Source organism: Pelophylax lessonae (assembly GCF_965119305.1).
Source record: "Pelophylax lessonae genome assembly, chromosome: 6".
NCBI classification, from domain to species: Eukaryota; Metazoa; Chordata; class Amphibia; order Anura; family Ranidae; genus Pelophylax; species Pelophylax lessonae.
Genome location: NC_138773.1, coordinates 235593155 through 235611985, shown reverse-complemented (window position 1 = coordinate 235611985; position 18831 = coordinate 235593155). Strand labels below are relative to the sequence as shown.

General features: G+C 42.9%; 1 protein-coding gene across 2 annotated transcripts in view; it reads left to right on the top strand.

Annotated features, from left to right (window-relative positions):
* Positions 1-18611, top strand: part of ITPRID2 (ITPR interacting domain containing 2) — a 198400-nt gene extending 179789 nt beyond the window's left edge. For both annotated transcript variants that reach the window (XM_082260381.1, XM_082260382.1), the window contains 3 exons: positions 2895-3314; positions 8866-8977; positions 17689-18611. In XM_082260381.1, the coding sequence (XP_082116507.1) occupies positions 2895-3314; positions 8866-8976 (531 nt within the window). In that variant the 3' untranslated portion in view covers position 8977; positions 17689-18611. The remainder of the gene's footprint in view (positions 1-2894; positions 3315-8865; positions 8978-17688) is intronic.
* The last annotated feature ends 220 nt before the right edge of the window (positions 18612-18831 follow it).

Genomic DNA, 18831 nt, shown 5'->3' with positions numbered 1-18831 from the left:
TGATAAGAAATTGGAATCTTTACTAAAAGCCTACTTTGCTATGCAGGGTCTGAAATACAACTGGAAGTGGTGGCTATAGGAGTTTGACAGTCTTTGAAAGACCATATTAAACAAGTGTCCAGGAGTGTTCCTTCTCAGATTGAGTATGCTGAATATTTAGCAAATTTCCTCGGGCTTTGTGTTTTGCAGTAGATGCTCCTAAGGACTCCATGCAGCAAATGTCACGGTTTGCTCTCCTGTAAGTTCATATGCGCAGAATCCTCTGGCTAAAAAGTTGGTCTGCAGAATTTCCATGTAAAAGATTGCTAGCTGGCTTTCCCTTTTCATGGGGAGTGCCTATTTGGTGGCGATCTGGACAAATATACCCAAATATATCCAAAAGATTTTGGGGGGGGGGGAGAGAGTGCGCTTCTACCAGAGAAGTAAACGTCGTTCTTTTAAGGTATCTAACACTCAGGTTCCCAGTACTTCTAATCCCAGGCAGTTTCGACGGCCTCAGCCATCTGGATCTAGAGCCAAGCCTTCAGGTCAAGGGCAGAAGAAACCCTGGGCCCAGGGGCCTACCAATTCTAGCTCTATATCTACCTTGTGAAGGAACGCCCCCCCCCCCACACTCAGTCGGAGGCCTGGGTGGAAATGATTCAGGACAACTGGGTTATATCCACAGTTTCACAGGGGTACAAACTAGAATTTCGGGTGTTTCCTCATCCTTAGTTTGTAAGGTCAAACATACCTGCAGATCCTCTAAAAAGAAGATCCTTCTTTCTGGCTCTGGACCATCTGACGTCTCAAGCAGTGATTACAGAAGTTCCAGACGACAAGAAATTCAGGGGTTTTTACTCTCACCTTTTCTTAGTCCCCAAGCCAAATGGAGATGTGAGACCTATTCTGGATCTCAAAGCTCTGAACCAATTCTTAAACATTCGCACATTCCAAATGGAGTCAATTCGCTCATTCATGGCCTCTGTGCAAGGAGGAGAATTTCTAGCATCCATAGACATCAAGAATGCATACCTTCGCGTGCCAATTTTTCAGGCCCATGAAAGGTTTTTTTGCGCTTTGCGGTGGAAGACTGTCCTTTTCAGTTCGTGGCCTTGCACTCCAGGCTAACCACGCCTCCACGAGTGTTCACAAAAACTCTAGCTATTGGCTAGATAAGTCTCAAGAGATACCAGTGGTAGGATACCTGGACAATCTATTACCTATAGACCGGTCAGCTTCTACTCCAAGCCAGAATGTGTTCTGGGCAGTTCAGTTCTTAGAACATCTGAATTGGATTCTGAATTTGGCAAAGTCAGCGTTGCAGCCAGTTCAGAGTCTAGAGTATCTGGGTTTTTCTTGTGGACACCGTACAGGCAAAGGTGTTTTTTCCACCAAAAAAGGTCATAGCCCTGAAAGATAAGAGGGAAAAGGTATCCTTCTGTACGTCTTTGTATGAGCTTGCTTGGGAAGATGGTGTCCTCCTTTGAAGCAGTTCCTTATGTCTATGCCAGACCTTTACAGAACAACTTTCTGTCAGCCTGGAGCAAAACGATCCAGGCCACAGATTGTCGCATGTCTCTAGTACCGAGGGTACGTCAGAGTCTAGGTTGGTGGTTGGTAGCCAGAAATTTGGAGAGCAGGAAATCCTTCCTTCCAGTAGTCTGGAAGGTGATGACTACAGATGTCTGGCTGGGGAGCAGTTCTGGAGAAAGACACTGTCCAAGGCAAATGGCCCTGGTTAGAAAGAAGCTTCCCTATCAATATCCTGGAAATTCGAGCCGTTTGTCGGGGATTAAGGTACTGGACTTCAGGGTTGCCCCGTCAGGGTACAATCTTCAGGGTTGCCCCGTCAGGGTACAATCTGACAATACCACGGCTGTGGCCTATATCAACCATCAGGGGGGCACCAAGAGTCAGTCAGCACAGGTGGGTCACATCCTATACTGGGCAGAAAAATTTGTTCCATGCTTGTCAGCAGTTTTCATTCCAGGAATAGAGAACTGCCAGGCAGACTTTCTGAGTCGCCAGCAGATGTTTCCAGGGGAATGGTACTTGCATCCCGAGATCTTTGCATTCATTTGTCAATTATGGTGGGGTCCTGGACATAGATCTTTTGGCATCTAGGTTCAACAACAAGTTGGAAAAATTTGTGTCCAGGGCCAGGGATCCACTCGCAGTTGGAGTGGATGCCTTGGTGACTCCCTTGGTCTTCAGTACATATGTTCATTAGATTCGATCAGGGAGGAGGTTAGGACCTGGGAGGATTCTGCATTTGGCTGCAGTGTGCTGCAGACAGCTATGGAGCTCTTTTCGGTCTGATGGCAGTTTTTTCGTATTTAGTGTCCCCCTCTCCTCAGGTGCATTGCTTTGGGACATCCCAGATAGTGATGTACGATAAAAAAAATTGGATTTTTCCTACAGCTTACCTGTAAAATCCTTTTCTTGGAGTTCATCACGGGCCACAGAGGTCCCCTCTCCTCTTGTCTTGGATGTTTGCTTGCTACAAAACTGAGATACTTCCTGTATGGGAGGGGTTACATAGAGGAGGACTTCTTGTCTTTTTGGTTGCCAGTGTTTATTCACCTATAGGTGGCGTAAAACCTATAATAGTAATTATTATGGCAGCTCTGTGAACCGTGATGTACTCCAAGAAAAGGTTTTTACAGGTAAGCTGTAGGAAAAATCCAATTTTTCTTCACTCGAAATGTGATCACACTCAAGGAGAAAAGGTTTTTACAGGTAAGCTGTAGGAAAAATCCAATTTTTCTTCACTCGAAATGTGATCACACTCAAGGAGGCTCAGAAGCTACTGGTTACAACAGTATTTTGCTTTATTAGGTCAGAATTGTTGCCTAAAATATATTCTTAGACAAATATTTTTAATGTTCCTTGTAAATTTTCTTTTTTTATAGGTGACCGAGTTGATTCGAGAACAGTCACACCTGAAGTCAGAGTTGGGCCTCGAAGACATTAGATTGGAACCTGGAGCCGACCAATGTGATTCTGTCTTATCTCAAGCAGCCTCTGATTCATCCTCGGTGTGCTCCAGTCCACAGTATAGAAACAGGAAAGGTCCACTAAACACTTCTGACATTGTTGATAGACCAAAAGCACAACCCTCTCCCAGCAAAGCTGTATACCGTGCTTCTGTGGCTCTGACACCAAGTCCTCCAGTAAGAGCCAATCAGAATACTACAACAGAATCCTCAGAAGAACCAGGAAACTTGGATTCAGCAGAGAAGTCAGAGTTAGAAACTGTGACACTTATGTCTGAGGGAGGAACCCGCTGGAGTCCTGAAGAAAGCAGAGAATTACAGCAAGTAATAAGAGAGGTATGATTCCTGGAACTGCATCTGACATTAATATTAAGTCATGACCTATGATCACTGAGATTTTCATACTATTCAGCATCCATAATATACGGTACTTCAAACATAGAACCACAAAAATAAAAAAAAAGGCAGACTCAATGGACAACTGCTCCTTTTTTTTTTTTTTCTTTCTTTCTGTCGTCACATATATTAAATTGACAATTTATCTTTAGTAATTCTAAATGTATTTTTTTTTTCTTCTTTCAAAAAACAAACATGTTATACTTTTTTGCTCTTGGCACAGAGCAGCCCTGATCCTCCTCTTCTCTTGTCCCCTTCCGGCACTCCTGACTTCTCTCCCCACTTTCTATGGGAGAACACGCACAGGCTCGCTCCTGAGCCTTGCTGTCTGCATCTATTGTCACAGACAAGGGGACTTGGCCAAAGCCTCCCGCTCCCTCGTCACTGGCTGTGATTGACAGCAGTGGGACCCAACGGATCCCACTACTGTGTCTCAGCCAATGAGGAGGGAGAGAGCCGGAAGAGCCTCTGCTCTCGTGCATATCACTGGATCGAGCTCAGGTAAGTATAAAGGGGGGGGGGGGCTTGGGGGGATAACTGAGTGCAGAAGGATTTTTACCCTAATGTATAGAATGCATTAAGGTAAGAAAAAAAAAACCTGCCTTTAAGACCATTATGAATTTTCTAGTAGGCTCTATGTATGGAATAGGGAGGATGAGCCCCATAATATGTAACCACTTCCTGACTGCCCTGTAGCAGTTTTACTGCTACAGGGCAGTGGCTGTGCAAAGAATCACGTAATCCCACACTTCCAGGTAGCAATCGTAATGCGCTTCAGCAGCTTGCTCCCATTGTGATTTTGCTAAGCTGGAGCTGATCAGTGGTTGCTGCAGACTCGATGTATTCCGGCACCTGCCGTTCGTTCGTTACACAGGCAGAATGGCAGATTACCATTCTTTTAGCAGGGAAGGCCTAGATCCTGTGTTCCTGCAAAGCAGGGACATGGATCTATGCTTTCCCCTAGTAAAAGCACCTCCCACACAGTGCACAAACACTGGCTAGGCACACAGTTAACCCTTTCATCGCCCCTGATAACCCCTTCCCTGCCAGTGTCATTATTACAGTGACAGTGCATATTTTAAGCACTGATCACTCTATTATTATTATTACTGGTTCCCAAAAAAGTGTCAGTGTCTGATTTTTCAGCTGTAATATCACAGTCCCCCTAGAAGTCAATGATCACCGCCATTACTAAAAAAAAACATTCCATAAATATATCCCATAGTTTGTAGATGCAATAACATTTGTGCAGACTAATCAATATATGCGTATTAGGTTTTTTTTTTTTTTTTACCAAAAATATGTAGCAGAATACATATTGGCCTAAATTGATGTAGAAATTCGATTTTTTTTTTTTTTTTTTTTTTTTTTTACATTTTTTAATTTGGTAGGTTTTATAACAGAAAGTAAAAAAAAAAAAAAAAAGTTTTTCCAAGTTTGTTGCTTTTTTTGTTTATAACGCAAAAGAAGAAAAACGCAAAGGTGATCAAATACCACCAAAAGAAAGCTCTTTTTGGTTTTTTTTTTTGAGAAAAAGGACATCAATTTTATTTGGATACAGTGTCGCACAACGGAGCAATATTCAGTGAAAGTATCGCAGTGCCTTATTGCAAAAATGGCCTGGTCATAAAGGGGGTAAATCTGCTGGTGCTGAAGTGGTTAAACTATAGTTGTAATTATAAATTTTGAAAATGTAATTATTGCCATTCTAACATAAAATTTCTTGAACAAGAAATTATTTTCCATATTTACACTGCATTAAAATATCAAACAGCACAGTATGCAGGACTATTCACAAGAGTCCCTGTTCCTAGAAGGAGTTCACAATCTAATGGTTTTATTACACACATACATATGCTAGGGACAGATTTGGGAGGAAGTCAGTTACCCTACCAGTACTGCATACAGGTGCATGTAAAAAAAAAATAGAATATAATTTATTTCAGGTATTCAATTCAAAAAGTGAAACTCGTATATAGATGCGTTACAGTGATCTAGTTTAAGCATTTTTTTCTTTTAATTTTGAGGATTATGGCTTACAGCTAGTGAAAACCCAAAATTCAGTATCTCAGAAAATTTGAATATTACACAAGACCGAAAAAAATAAATAATTTTAAATACAGAAATGTTGGTTTACTGAATAGTATGTCCATGTACAGTATAGTATGTATATTTGTATATAGTAAGTACTTAATACTTGATCGGGGCTCCTTTTGCATATATTACGGCAATGCAGCAAGGCATGGCATGGAGGTGATCAGCCTGTGGCTCTGTTGAGATGGAAGTCCAGGTTGGTTTGATAGCGTCCTTCAGCTTGTCTGCATTGTTGGGTCTGGTGTCTCTCATCTTCTTCTTGACAATACCCCACAGATTCTCTATGGGGTTCAGGTCAGGTGCGTTTGCTGCCCAATCAAGCACAGTGATACCGTAATTATTAAACCAGGTATTGGTACTTCTGGCAGTGTGGGCAGGTGCCAAGTCCTGCTGGAAAATTTAAATCCGCATCTCCATAAAGCTGGTCAGCAGAGGGAAGAATGAAGAGCTCTAGAATTTCCTGGTAGAGGGCTGCGCTGACTTTGGACTTGATAAAACACAGTGAAACAGCAGCAGCAGATGACATGGCTCTCCAATCCATCACTGACTGTGGAAACTTCACACTGGACCTTGCAAATTGGATTCTGTGCTTCTCCATTCTTCCTACAGACTCTGGGACCTTGTTGTTTAAATTAAATGCAAAATTTACTTTCATACGAAAAGAGGACTTTGGACCTCTGAGCAACAGTCCAGTCCTTTTTTCTTCTTAGCCAAGGTAAGATGCTTAGATGTTGTCTCTGGTTCGGAAGTGGCTTGACACAATGAATGCGACAGTTGTAGCCCATGTCCTGGATATGTCTGTGTGTGGTGGCTCTTGAAGCACTGACACCGGCCTTAGTCCACTCCTTGTGAATCTCCCCCAAATTCTTGAATTGCCTTTGCTTCACAATCCTCTCAAGGCTGTGGTTATCCCTTTTTTCTTTGCACCTTTTTCTACCACACTTATTCCTTCCACTGCACTTTCCATTAATATGCTTGGATACAGCACTCTGTGAACAGCCAGTTTCTTTAGCAATGACCTTTTGTGACTTACCCTCCTGGTGGAAGGAGTCAATGACTGTCTTCTAGACCAGTGGTCCTCAGGGCCCACTAACAGGCCAGATTTTAAGTATTACCTTGGTAGATGCAGACTAGAATACTGCAATCACTGAGCAGCAAATGATATCACCTGGGATGTGTTTCAGTTATCTTGCAAACCTGGCCTGTTAGTGGGCCCTGAGGACCAGGGTTGAGGACCAATGTTCTAGACAACTGTTCGGTCAGAAGTCTTTCCCATTTTTGTGTAACCTACTGAACCAGACTGAGAGACCATTTAAAGGCTCAGGAAACCTTTACAGGTGTTTTGAGTTAATTAGCTGATTAGAGTCACAATATTCTAAATTTCCGAGATACTGAATTTTAGGTTTTTACTACCTGTAAGCCATAATCATCAAAATGAAAGGAAAAAAATGCTTGAAATGTATCACCCTGTGTGTAATGAATCTATATAATACGAGTTTCACTTTTTGAATTGAATTACTGAAATAAATTACCTTTTTGATGATACACATGCAGACATGATAAAGCAAGCACATTTGGCTAACCTGTTTTTTAAGTTTATTAATGATAGTAGTATTCTATTGTGTTTATAGACAAGAATACTCCTATTTACAAACTTGTTGCTAGTTAGTGGGAGTTCAATTTGCATAACCCATAATGTCACAATTTATAGCATAGTTGACACTTTGTTCTCCTCTAACTGATACACAAATTCAGTTGTGACTAAGTAGGTAATGGAATACATTTCGTTCTTGTGTTACTACATGATTCCTATTGTCTTGCCTGCTAATGGAAACAGAGTCTGATTCATTCAGCAGTTTAGCGGGGTTAAGTTTGGGTGGCATGTATGATAAAGTGTGTGACTGTGTGCTGCCTACTCTTAGTATTACAGGCTGCAAAATGGTCAGCAGACACATGCATATTGCTATAAAAAGACTTATTGTTCTTGAATATTTTACATAGTCACAAGAATTAAAATTTTCCTAAAGAAAATACTAGTAGCATATTTTTAGAAGTTCAATTTTAATTGTTTTCCTGAAAACAACTAATATATTTGGCTTGTTATAGACACCAAGAGGTCATTTGTATATATTTACAGTATAGTTTTTTTACAGGTGTTGCTTTTTCCTTTGACATGCGTTTCCCTAGTCTTGTCAGGCTTACCTTTTACAATGGGTGGATGGGTTTGCATCACACACATTGGAGACGTAGGTTTCCCATCTAAAGAGTATATGGAGAAAAAAAATACTTGATGCTTCATACAGAGTCCCTCTAGTTTCAAAATTGTGTAGCAAACTCATATCTTGTAACAGCATAATACTCAGCAATGAGAAACCGGGGTTTGCTTTTCATCAGATCTAATGTCACCAGAAAGTACATTCTCTGTATCCGCAAACAAACTGTTACATTCTGTTGGATTCCTTATAGCAGTATATGGGGTAGTTATGGTCAGTCGACCCTTTCTACTTTGTTGCTGGAAAGTAACAAGAAACTATTTGAACTACTGTTTGAGCTGTGTATATATACCAAGAAAACTGTGCATGATTTGCACAGGTTGGTATTTACGCAGCCCAGCCACTGTGTTTATTTTTTTAAGCTGTTAGCTTTATCACAGAACCTTCAGTTATTAGCATGCAGGACTCCAAAAAGAAAACTGTTTAATGGAAAGCACTTTTTGGAGACAGTGGAGTATCCTCCCATAAATTGTTTATACTTTGCTGTTTGTTATTCCTATGTTGTGTCTTTAGGCAAGCTCTTAAGCCTTGATTTATAAATGACAACCTCTAGCACTGTGTATTCTGCAAACATGGATTGAAAGAGGAGTGCATGTATTACATCTGCTCTGAATAAACATTTTTGTTTGAGGTTTTCATGTTTGTACACTTAGGCATTTTAATAAAATATGAATCATTAGTGGTATTCTCATACATTTGTAAAGAATTTGAGTTTTGCGCAGTCCAGAATTCAATAATAATAGTGCTACAGTAGCTGTATCCCTAAAAATATTTTTGGTGTGGTTTTATAAACTCTACTCCGCTAGAGTTGACCATAACCATATCTGCCATAGACCTTCCCCACCCCCCAAAATGAAAACCAAAAAAGCGGGTGCAGCTCTGTATGTGTAATAGAAAACACTTTGCTTTTATATGTTTAACATGCATAACCTCTTTATATATTTAATATTAATATGCAATATTTTGTATATACCTGTCTTTGTTCTTCATTAATAACCACATGAAAAAATATATGAACTACTACTACTTTCCTTTAAATTTTCTCATAGGAGAATTACTTAATAATAGAGCTAAGTAACTGTGTGCACCTGATTACAGTGCTTACGTCTGTTTTCCTGCCCTAGATCAAAGAATCTATTGTTGGAGACATCAGACGAGAGATAGTAAGTGGACTTCTAGCAGCAGTATCTTCTCCTCTTCGCTCGTTGGATGGAAAAACAGATGGGAGAGTTTAGGGTAGGTGATCATTTCATGCATTTTTTTTCGCTGTCTTCAGTTTTTCTGACTTTGTTTTTTTCCTTTTAAAGGGTCAGTCCATCCAAAAAGTTAAGATAACTTTTGTAGATGCTTGAGACGTAAAGCAGGAACTGAAGTCTAAAAATGACTTCCTCCAGCTATGCAAGCTGGATCGCCATCACTTTTTTTATTTGCTCTGTGTTCCTTAGGGTTTACCCTCATTGGTAACTACCATGAATGCACACAGGTCTTAATTTATTCTATCATGCATCCCAAAATTGCACACTGAGCTGTACATGTGCATCTCATTGTACAGTCTTAAGTAGTTTTGTAGTAGTCATGTAAGAAGCATTTATTGCCCAAGCAGCATAATATGGAACAGTTAGGGATGCGAAACCGAAAATGCAGGATGCCCTTGGCCGAAAACCGAAAATGACTTTTTCCCCCAAATAATTTTAAAATAGATAGAACAGGGGCATACACCAAAAACAGGCAGCGACGTACACCTGTCGCTGCCACCCTGTCACAGTATATGTACTGTGACGGGTTGGCAAGCGGTTAATTTAATTACCAATGGTATTTGTATTATGCAGCATGAGTGGGTTAATGTATTGCCACTGCTGGTCACTGATGCATTAGTGACCAACCAGTGGCAGTTAATTAACCCCTTTGTGCTGCATTAGTGCAACCAGTATCAGTGTTAATTAACACTGATTGCACTGATACTGGTTGCACTAATGCAGCACAAAAGGGTTAATTAACTTCCACTGCATCAGTGACCAGCAGTGGCAATACATTAACCCCCTCATGCTGCATAATACTAATATCAATGGTAAGCTCGCCTCAGCTTCCCCCCCCCCCTGCCTCAGCGTCCCTCTCGGCAGTACACCCCCCCCCCGCCTCAGCATCCCTTCCCATCCCAAGGATGCAATCTCCTTACTCTCACTCTGCTCCTCCGGTGTCCTTCCTTTCAAAAGACATGCCTCTGGCCGGCGGCCCGCCTCCCCGTGATGTCACTACTACGATCTGTGCATGAATGAACTAACACACCGGGCGAGCGGCCGCTAATAGCTGTAACTATGTGAGCGCTTCACTTCCCTGTCAGAGGAGATACCCGCCTGATAGGGAAATGAAGCGCTCACTTAGTTACAGCTATTAGCGGCCGCTCGCCCGGTGTGTTAGTTCATTCATGCACAGATCGTAGTAGTAGTGACATCACCGGGAGGCGGGCCACCGGCCAGAGGCGGGTCTTTTGAAACCTGCGCTGCGCCCGCGGCGGCCATCTTTAATATCGGCATCTTTAACCCATTTTCGGCCGAAATGGAATAAGCCCATTTTCGACCGAAATGGAATAAGCCCATTTTCGGCCGAAAATTTTGGTTTCCGAAATTTCGGTGCATCACTAGGAACAGTAGATTACCTTCTCTGCTGCAGTTTAGTAACACAGGTCTCTGAGGAGTGAAAGGAGAAGTAGCACAATACTTTGCTCAACTTTCTATCCGTTGCTCTCCCGTTATAATGCTACTTGCATTGCTCCTCCCTCTGTCTGAGCACTGTTGTAGAATGGATTACAAGAGGCTCATATCAAGTCAAATTTAGGCACCTGCACTCTTTCCATTTTTAGAGAAAAAAATTTATGATTGTAGTCCTTAAATTGCTTAAGGAGCCTCCCTAACTGTCTGGACATCTTATCACAGCTTTAAGTTGTACATTTTATCCCCTTGATGTCACCAAAAATGGAATAACATAGCCTTTTTGTAGTTGGGCTACATTGCAATCATAAAAAAATGAATATTTGTCCTCGCTGGTTAAAAATATTTCAAATCATTCCTATTCAAATCTCTTCAGAATTCTTCAAATCATTAGAAAAAAAAAATTCCAATACATTTATTTGGCTAGAGAAGAGGCATCATATTCAGAAAGCTACCTTTTTGTATTCCTAAAAGCAAAGGGGGTCTAGGGTTGCCAAATATCAAACACCAATATTACGCATGTCATCCTTTTATCACGGACTGGTTTCTCAACGAAAATATCAAGACATGGATAAAAATAGAACAAACTTGGACTAAGTGCCCACTCGCAATTATACTATGGTCTGTACTAGACTAGTTCCTAGACGAAAAACCCACTGTTTTCTTACTTTTCTCTTACTTTTCTCTTTCGTTCATTGATGGACACAGCTCCTGATCTTCATAACCGTTGGGTAATACTGCCCCCTACTGGAGTAGAACACTAGGCAGAAAAATAGTCTGGCTATGCCCATGGGCAGCCCCAGGGGGTATACTCCCCCCTCTCTTCTACTCTTCTATAGTTACTCCTTACTACTATTTTTTTTTCTTTTAAATAGAACTTTTGTCTCCTGGTTTTTCCTGTGAGATCTGCAATCAACCGATGGACTGAGTGACAGGCTGAATAATCTAGATACATTGGTCACCACAGTCTGGCCAGCAAGCATGTGCAGAGCTCATCTCCGTGCTATAGCCCCACTGGACAGGGGATGGCCTGCAATTTAAACACCTCGCAAGGTTGCATACGACCGGGTCTCAGCCCGAGTCTCCGCGTTCCTCCTAGCCCGAGTCTCAGCGTTCCTCCTGGCTAACAGCCTCCCCCCCCCATTTTGATGGCCAGAGGGTTCTGTCTGGAGCGGTGCTCATCCGGTTCCTGGTATGGTGAGTAGCTGTCCCCCCTCTCCCCTCTTTGGACAAGGGCTCCTAGCCTTTTTAGAGCCTCCTCTGGAGGATTTACACAAACCTGGTCTGGCAAGCAGAGAGCGGGCTTCTCCAAACAAGGTTCCTTCAGCATGAAGGTGTGCCCTCCCCCGTATCATTTGTCTCACCTGGTTCCCGGACCCGTGGACTTTCCTGGTACAAGACAAGTGGGTCCAGGAAGTGATTTGGTTCGGCAACAAGATCGAGTTTCACTCTTGTCCCCCGGCAAGGTTCTTTCCTTCCAACTTGCACCTGTCTCGGACCGCTTACAGGGTCTGTTTTGGGGTGGTACAAGACCTGTTGCTTCAAGGGGTGATTCTCCCGGTTCCGACTTCAGAACATTTTCAAGGTTTTTACTCAAACCTGTTAACAGTTCCCAGGAAGGAAGGCAAGGTGTGTCCAGTCCTGGACCTCAAGGCGCTGAACTGTTGTGCGGGTGCAGAAGTTCAGAATGAAGTCCATTCGCATTGTAGGGGGATTTTCTTGCCTCTGTCGACATCAAGGATGCTTACCTTCACATTCCAATATGTGCCAGTCACCAGCGCTTCCTCCGCTTTGCAGTGGGAGAGGAGAATTATCAGTTTGTGGCGTTACCCTTTGGTCTCGTCTCTGCTCCTTGGGTCTTTACAAAAGTGCCAACAGGGGATCGTGGTACTGGGCTACTTGGATGACCTCTTTCTGTGAGGGGAGTCTCTTACTGCTCTGGTGGACAACCTGGAAATCCCCATACGAACTCTGGATTTTCAGAAGTCTGCTCTGGTTCTGTCCTCAAAGCTGAACTATCTGGGTCTTACTCTGGACTCAGCCTTTGCCAGAGTGCTCCTTCCTCTGGACAAACTCCATAAATTGCAGGCTGCAATTGGTCTGCCCTCTGAACTTGCATGCGTGTGCTGGGCCTAATGGTGCCTACCTTCAAGGCAGTTCCGTTTGCGCAGTTCCATACAAGGTTTCTGCAAAGGGAGATTCTGGCCAAATGGCACAAGACCCAGCAGTCTCCGAACAATCAGATCCGGCTGAGCTGGGGAACGAAGGAGTGGAGGATAATGGTGGCTTCCTTCTCCGGGGCTTTGTCTGGGAAAATCCTTCCTCCCTCCCTCCCCCTTGTATTGGACAGTGATCACCATGGATGCCAGACTTGTCCGGCTGGGGAGGTGTCCTCGGCAAACATTCTGCTCAGGAGATCTAGACACTGGAAGAATCCAGTCTACTGATCAATGTATTGGAAATCCGAACGATCAGACTGTGTCTGGACCATTGGACGGATCATCTTCAGGGATGTCCAGTGCACATTCAATCGGACAATGCCATGGCCATGGCTTATGTCAATCACCAGGGGGGCACAAGCAGTGCCCTGGCGGCTCTGGAGGTAGCCGGCATTCAAAGGTGGGCAAAGAGGTTTGTTCCAGCCCTCTCTGTTGTACACATTCCCGGGATGGAAAACTGTCAGGCGATTTAATTCAGTCGGCAGGCTTTGGACCAAGGGGAGTGGTCCCTTCATCTGGAGGTGTTTTATCAGTTGTTCTCCGTTGGGGCTTCCCTGAGGTGGATCTGTTGGCATCTCAGCTCAACAGAAAGGTGCAGAGGTTTGTGGCTCAGTCACAGGATTCTCTGGCAGATGCCACAGATGCACTGGTGGCCGTAGGGTCAGTATCGACTGATTTATGCCTTCCCTACACTCAAGCTTCTGCAAAGACTTCTACACAGGATCCAGGCAGAAGGGATTCTGGTCATCTTAGTGGCTCTGGACTGGCCTCGGCAGGCTTAGTACGCCGATCTGGTGTGGCTGGTCGCTGACGTTCCTTGGAAGCTTCCTCTCGGAGGATCTGCTGTCCCAATGACCAATCCTCCATCCTACTTTACAGCCGCTTGCTTTGACGGCTTGGTTGTTGAACGCCAGGAGCTGAAGGATTTGAGGTTAAAAGCTAGGAAATCTACTTCTAGGAAGATCTACCATCGTATGTGGAAGGCGTATATTGCGTGGTGTGAGTCTCGGAGTTCATCCTTGCTCCTTCTTTGTGGCCTGGATCTTGACCTTCCTTCAATGGGGGGTTGAACAAAAATTGGCCTAGAGTACCATCAAGGGCCAGGTGTCGGCTTTGGCGGTCTTCTTCCAACGACCCTTGGCCACACACTCCCTGGTGCGTACCTTTCATCAGGGTGTCCGACATTTGGTTCTTTTAGTGCGGTCTCCGTTGCCACCTCGATTTGGTGCTTTCGGTCCTCCAGATCTGCCTCCCTTTGAGAATCTGTGGGAGATTCCCTAGCTTACATTGTGTTGCCTTCCCTGTGTCCCAGGCCTAAACTTCCAAAGGAAATTGCCTTGCATGTGGTCCGGGCAATTAGGGTGTACTTGGCAGCTACAGAGTCTTTTTGGAAGTCAATACTCACTATTTGTGCTCACGGATGCGCCTTTGGAAAGGGTTATCCGCTTCCTCTGCGACCATTTCCAGATCGATCAGACACGGTTATTCAGGCCTATTCCATCAGGGGTCAGGTTCCTGCTCTCCCTGTCAAGGCGCCCTTTACTTGGGCGGTTACTGCCTCCTGGGCCTTCCGTCCTCAGGCTTTAGTGATGCAGGTTTGCAAGGCAGCCAACTGGTCGGCAGTGCACACTTTTACAAAGTTTTCTAAAGTGGATGTGTTGGCATCTGTGAATGCATCTTTTGGCCACAAGGTTTTTCAGGCTGCTGTTTAGAGGACCTGATCCTCTTTGAGGGTATATTGGGTTTTTTTTTCAGATGGGCTCCAGTTGTTTTGGTTGAGTTCCTGTTGCATGGTTGGCTACTTTTTAGGCTTGGGAAATTTTTTGTTGTTTCCACCCCTCATGTTTAATACTGCCTCGGGACGTCCCAATGGTTATGAAGATCAGGAGCTGTGTCCGTCAATAAACAAAAGTGAAAATGGGATTTTTAACTTACCGTAAAATCCACTTCTCTGATGTTTCATGACAGACACAGCACCCACCTTTCTGTGGAGTTGTAATTCTTCTGACTCTGCTTGTAACAAAACTGAGTACCTCCAAGCAGAGAGCGGAGTATACCCCCTGGGACTGCCCATAGGCATAGTCAGATTATTTTTCTGCCTAGTGTTTTACTCCTGTAGGGGGCAGTATAACCCAATGGTTATGAAGATCAGGAGTGGTGTTCGTCAATGAACGTCAGCGAAATGGATTTTACTGTAAGTCAAAAACCCAATTTTTTAACATAAAGGAGTCCTCTGACATCCGGGATAGGGAATGCAGACTTCCCACAGCGTAGCACTAATGAATTTACCCAAATTTGGAGTAATGACCCCTTTCTGTTTAAGACAGATACTCATTCGGACAGACATGCAAAATCTACATTGGAAGATATTTCCTGATTAATAATCCTTTCAGACACAATTTTATACCTGCTCTTTAACAATGTTTGAGAAAAAAAAAAAACTCATGTGATCTCCTGAATCTACTGCACTATAGAAGAATATTTTACTCACCCCACTTCCTGTTTTAAACAAAAAATTTCCCTTAAACTGTGGAGAACACCCACTGCTCCATCTCTGAAGGACTGGGAAGAACAAGCAAGCCATGTCCATAAAATGGTATTCATTATGCACTACAAACTAGATAGACTGACATATTCAATAACACGTCTTCTGTATCGTAAAAAACAATAAAAAGATAAAAATGTAACCATAGTCGACAAAGCAAACCTAGCTAATCCTAAAGGACTGTATACACTATAATAGATACCAGCTTTGTCCTTATTCTCCCGTTACCTTTTCCTACACTTAAAGCGGAGTTCCACCCAAAAGTGGAACTTCCGCTTTAGGGAGTCCTGACCCCCCGACATGCCACATTTGGCATGTCATTTTTTGGGGGGGGGAGCGGGTACCTAGTTTTGACAGGTGCCCGCTCCCACTTCCGCTCGGAGCGCCGCGGCGCCCTGAGCGGAAGTTCTCCTCTCCCCCTCCCTCCCTGCAATCTTCTGGGACACGTCAGAGGTCCCAGAAGATTGCCGGCCAATCACGGCGCACAGCGCGACTCGCGCATGCGCAGTGGGCACCCGGCTGTGAAGCCGCAAACTGTAACAGCCGGGTGCCCACAGCAGTGATGCCGGCGCCGTGGGAGAGGATCGAGGCTTCCGGCGGCCGCATCGCTGGACCGTTGGACAGGTGAGTAAATGGCTGGAACTCCGCTTTAAGTACTCTTTACTTTTCCTTATTTGTCCAAGTCCTCCCCCCCCCCTCCCCCCCTCATTTCCATTTATACTGGGTTGTCCCCCATGTGCTTTTGAGCTCCTGAGATTTACCTCTTTAGCGCACTGTTTGAGCCCTTTCTGTACCTACCTTGAGAACTAATAAGCGGAGGAACAATTATTGACCTCTAGAAATGTATTTATTACAAGTACTTATGTAGCACCATCAATTTTACATAGCGCTTTGCATATACAGTATATTGTACATTCACAGCAGTCCCTGCTTTAAAGAGCTTACAATCCAAGATCCCTAACTCAAATTCATACACATACTAGTTCAGACAGGAGCCTAATAACTTCCAGCATGTCTTTGGTGTGTGGGAGGAAACTGAAGGAAACCCATGCAGGCAAAGAAATTTTGCAGGACACAAGTTTGTTATTTAAATACTCTAACCGAATTTCCTCCAGTTCTTTTTTTCCTCCCCCTTGCACCTTCCTTATTCCCTTCCTTGTTTATTCTTCTACTTCCTTTACATGCGTATACTCAAACACTTAAACTTAGATAGGCTTTGAACCATTTTGAGTCAGAATTCTAAAACGGAACGTAAAATCGAATATATTGGAGCTTCCTTTCACATAAGCAATAGCTTTTTTGAAAAATTATATACCACAATCAGCATGGTTTGTCGATCCTCATTTGTGATCTCTTAACCGTAACCATATTTTTACTTATTCTAGTATATGAGAACTGTCTAAATTACAATCAACGGTCTGTATTCTTTATGTAAATGTGAAATATTGCTTCTCTTATGTTTTCCGTAAACAGGACTTTGAAAAAATGTAAAATAAAGAACATTAAAGAAAAAAAATATATATAGCTGTCTGAATTTCAGCTTTAAAGTCATTGTAAATGATCACCTTGTAAAACAACCCATTTAGTTTAAAATGGAAATGAAAGGCAAAACATTTTTATATAGATTTAAAAAAAATTATAAATACCTTTTTTTTTTTTTTTTTTTTCCTTTTTTATAAGTGATCACATTCCCTTTGTTTTTAGCTGCATAAGATCTGGGGGAGGAGAAGCAGCAGCAAACTAAGCTTCCCAGTAAATGTCTGTGCAGTGTGGGGGTGTCAGGACAAGTCTGATCATTGGAGGAGAGTAAACTGAGTTCCCAGCATAGCTAGAGAACTGACCACGATGTGATCTTCTTCTTAGTGTGGTCAGTTTTTAATAGGAAAGCAGAGGGACTGGCAGGGACACCAGGGACATGGTACAGCAGGCACATAGCAGGAATATGAAGTGTTGGAGTAACAAACGCTTTAAAGGGATTTAATGCATTCTATGTGTTCTGTGTTCAGCAGCACCCCCAATACTTACCTGAGCCCATCTTTATCCAGAGATGTTGTAGGAGTGTCTCAGCTGCCCGACGCTCCCCTCCTCATTTGCTAAGAAGGCAGAGTGGCGCAATTGGCTCCCGCTGCTGTCAAAGTCAGTCAGCCAATCAGAGGAGAGAGGGGGCAGGCCAGGTCCTGGCTCCATGTCTTAATGGACACAGGGAGCTGTGACTTGGTTTGGGTGCCCCCATAGCAAGCTGCTTGCTGTGGGGGCACTCAACAGGAGGGAGGGGCAAGGAAAACAGAAGAAGGGACCCGTGAAGAAGAGGATCCAAGCTACTCTGTGCAAAACCAACTGCACAGAGCAAGTAAGTATAACATGTTTGTTGTTTTATTTATTTATTTTTTTAAACAAGATTTTACAGTCACTTTAAGTGTGGTTTCTGTATCTTTTACATTTAATATTTTTTTTCTCCTTTTTTCTAATCTACAGACAGGAGTCCACAAGAATTGATTGAACTCTTGGAAATTGATATCAGGATTTAGCTGCAGGTCTTCGTTATGTCAAGACTAAGAAACCAGGAGGACTTTTTTTGCTGCTGAAGTGATCTACTGTTTTCTTTTTTTTTTTTTTTTGTCTTTTCATTGACTGTTGTTCTTGTGTGTAATTTGGGCACCTTGCTTAGCTTTCTGCCAATAAGAGGACTGTGGAGGTTTCAAACAATATTTATTTTACTGTACTAATTCTAATCCCATTGTATTCTTTTTTTGAGACTTGAAAATGTACCCTTTTCCCTAAACTATGCCTTTTTTATTTTAAGAGGGGAGAGTTTCCAGGTTTTGCAGAGTAATAAGGTTAAACAACCAATATTAACGTCTTATCTCTTTAGCTTATACACTGACCTCCATGAGGTATAGACTGTGCAATAAGTGATTCACTCTGAACTTCTAACAAACTTTCTAGTTTCTGCTGTTTTTATAGAGTCACTTTAACAAGTACTGGTCCTCTGCACATGAGGGAAGTAGCCATTTTATGGGCTGAACCACTATATACAGGAATGTGTTCACTAGGAACTAGTGATATTTCCAAGGCACTAAGCAGTGCAGGCGACAAGTCCAGTGTAAGCAGAGCTTCCAGATAGTTGCTGTAGCTAAAGTTTGTCACTTGCAGAGTTCCTATTTTTCCCCAAAAACTACTTTTATAGTTCTTACACTGAAAGTGGTATATCTTTATACTCGGACTTGTTTAATGTTTTATTAAAATGCTTAAAGAAGGCAACCCTACACCAAAATGTTGGTATTTGGCAGGATTAAGTGAGTAAAAGTATTAAGCAAGCTTTTACGTACCTCAGTGGTTTTACTTTTCTCTCCCCTGTTGGTGCTTTTTGCTACGGTGTTGGGTCCCTGGCCTTACAATTCATTCCATTAGTCGCTTCTCCACCCCTTGCTTTCCCTTGTAAAGTGAAAGAAGGAATCTTAAGACAGGATCATGGCTGCTTTTTTAGCATATTGAAGTGTAAAAACAAAATGGAGTGTAAAGACTTTGACACCATAACTTTCACCACCAGAAGAGCTAATTCAGTGTAGGGAGGAATTCCCATTTAACTCAACCTTTTCGATGTGCCATATTTTTAAC